The 1566-nt window shown below is 41.4% G+C and overlaps 1 protein-coding gene across 1 annotated transcript in view; it reads right to left on the reverse strand.

Moving 5' to 3' along the window:
* LOC117949003 (fatty acid desaturase 2-like) overlaps positions 1-1566 on the reverse strand; it is a 9948-nt gene that overhangs the window by 3691 nt on the left and 4691 nt on the right. The window contains exons 4-7 of the mRNA XM_034878989.1: positions 1015-1212; positions 837-938; positions 252-377; positions 111-171 (exon numbers count right to left, since the gene is read on the reverse strand). Coding sequence (XP_034734880.1) covers positions 111-171; positions 252-377; positions 837-938; positions 1015-1212 — 487 coding nt within the window. The remainder of the gene's footprint in view (positions 1-110; positions 172-251; positions 378-836; positions 939-1014; positions 1213-1566) is intronic.

Raw genomic sequence — 1566 nt, forward strand, 5'->3', positions numbered from 1 at the left:
AAGTAAACTGGAATGAGAAGCGGTGGTCCAACTAAAAGAAGGAAAAGAAAACAATTATTCCTGTGAAGTTTTCATAGTTCCACTCTTTTAAATGACTCCAAGAAACATACTGAGAAAGAAGTACTTGTGTTGGTGGTGATAGGGCATATTTTTGATCTTTTTTATGCCATACTGCAACAGAGAGAAATACAGAGTTAGAATTAGCAGCTGGTAAAAGATTTAAGAACTGTTTTAGGAAATCAGGTACTTGCCTCCACTGGTTGAGTTGCTCCAACTACGAAGACGTGCAACATGTTGACATCAGGGTCCTTACTGAAGATGTTGGGTTTAGCGTGATGCTGGAAATGCCGGTGATTCCACCAGTTGGCAGACGCTCCCTGAAAAAACAACAATTAATGTCTGTGCAAAATTTCAGAAATAAATATGCTTATAAAACAATTGTGAAAACCAATGTTAGAATAATTTCATTATCAAGAACATTAGACGGAGACCACTGAAGTTATGTCATTTTTACTTGTGAACACAAAGAGAAAGTTTCAACATTACAGAATAATAGAGACAATGCCTGACTGGAAGCTCTCTACAACCGCTTATTTATACAAAGGGGATGTTAATAAAAAGTCCTAACAAAGTTGATGTTGTCGGTTTATCTCATTCAGTCTGGGAATCTCCTCTGTCTGCTCTGCCCCCAGAAACATCCTGTGCATTTCATAAGGACAGATGCTGGCTCCATGGTTATCTTGTTTAGAGTGATCAGTAAACTATGGTATTCTAAGCGGTTTTAATAATAATCAGAGAAAAAAGTATGTATTATTATTTTTCTAACAACCAATTACCTTTAAATGACCAATGACAAACTTGTGCACCAAGTGATTCCACCTGGACTTCTTGAAGACAGACAGGTGGCCAAAGTCATGCTGCAGCCATCCAGCCTGCAACTACAGAAGATGAAGAGAAACCGGCATTGACTTACAGTTCGTCAACAACAATAACAGATAATGATGTTCGAATCACCTGAGCAGTTGCTAGCATAACGGCGCTCAGTAAGGTCAGAGTCCAGCTGGTTCCCCAGACCCAGAGGATCAGCCAGGCGAGGGCCTCCAGCAGAAGGATGTGTCCCAGGTGGAGGCAGAAGAACAAAGGCCGGGCTTGAAATAAACCCTCACTCTCCACCTGCGCACGTAAAGTATGGAAATCCTGTATGATGGCTGCCTGAGAGCAGAGAAGAAGAAATAGACAAGTTCAAAAGAAAACCAAGGCAATTAAGGCATTTTGAGTTACTTAACAGCATTTAACAGCTAATGAAACATGAGTGTCCAGATTCTCAGACGTGCCTGAACACTGTAAGACTCATGAATAACAGATCTGTAAATGGTCTGACCTACTCCTTTTCCTCAGCTGTTTCTGTACATGGGATCCATTCTGCCATGTTGTCCCACAGACACTAAAGCTGCTACACAATTAAAAGGTATTTGTTATTTGAGGCGTCTGAGACGGAGCTCACATTTTTGTTTCGGTCCTGGCTGGGCTCTGTCGCTGCCAGCTCTCCAATCTGCAGCGGCTTCA

This window comes from Etheostoma cragini, chromosome 8, assembly GCF_013103735.1.
Source record: "Etheostoma cragini isolate CJK2018 chromosome 8, CSU_Ecrag_1.0, whole genome shotgun sequence".
NCBI lineage: Eukaryota > Metazoa > Chordata > Actinopteri > Perciformes > Percidae > Etheostoma > Etheostoma cragini.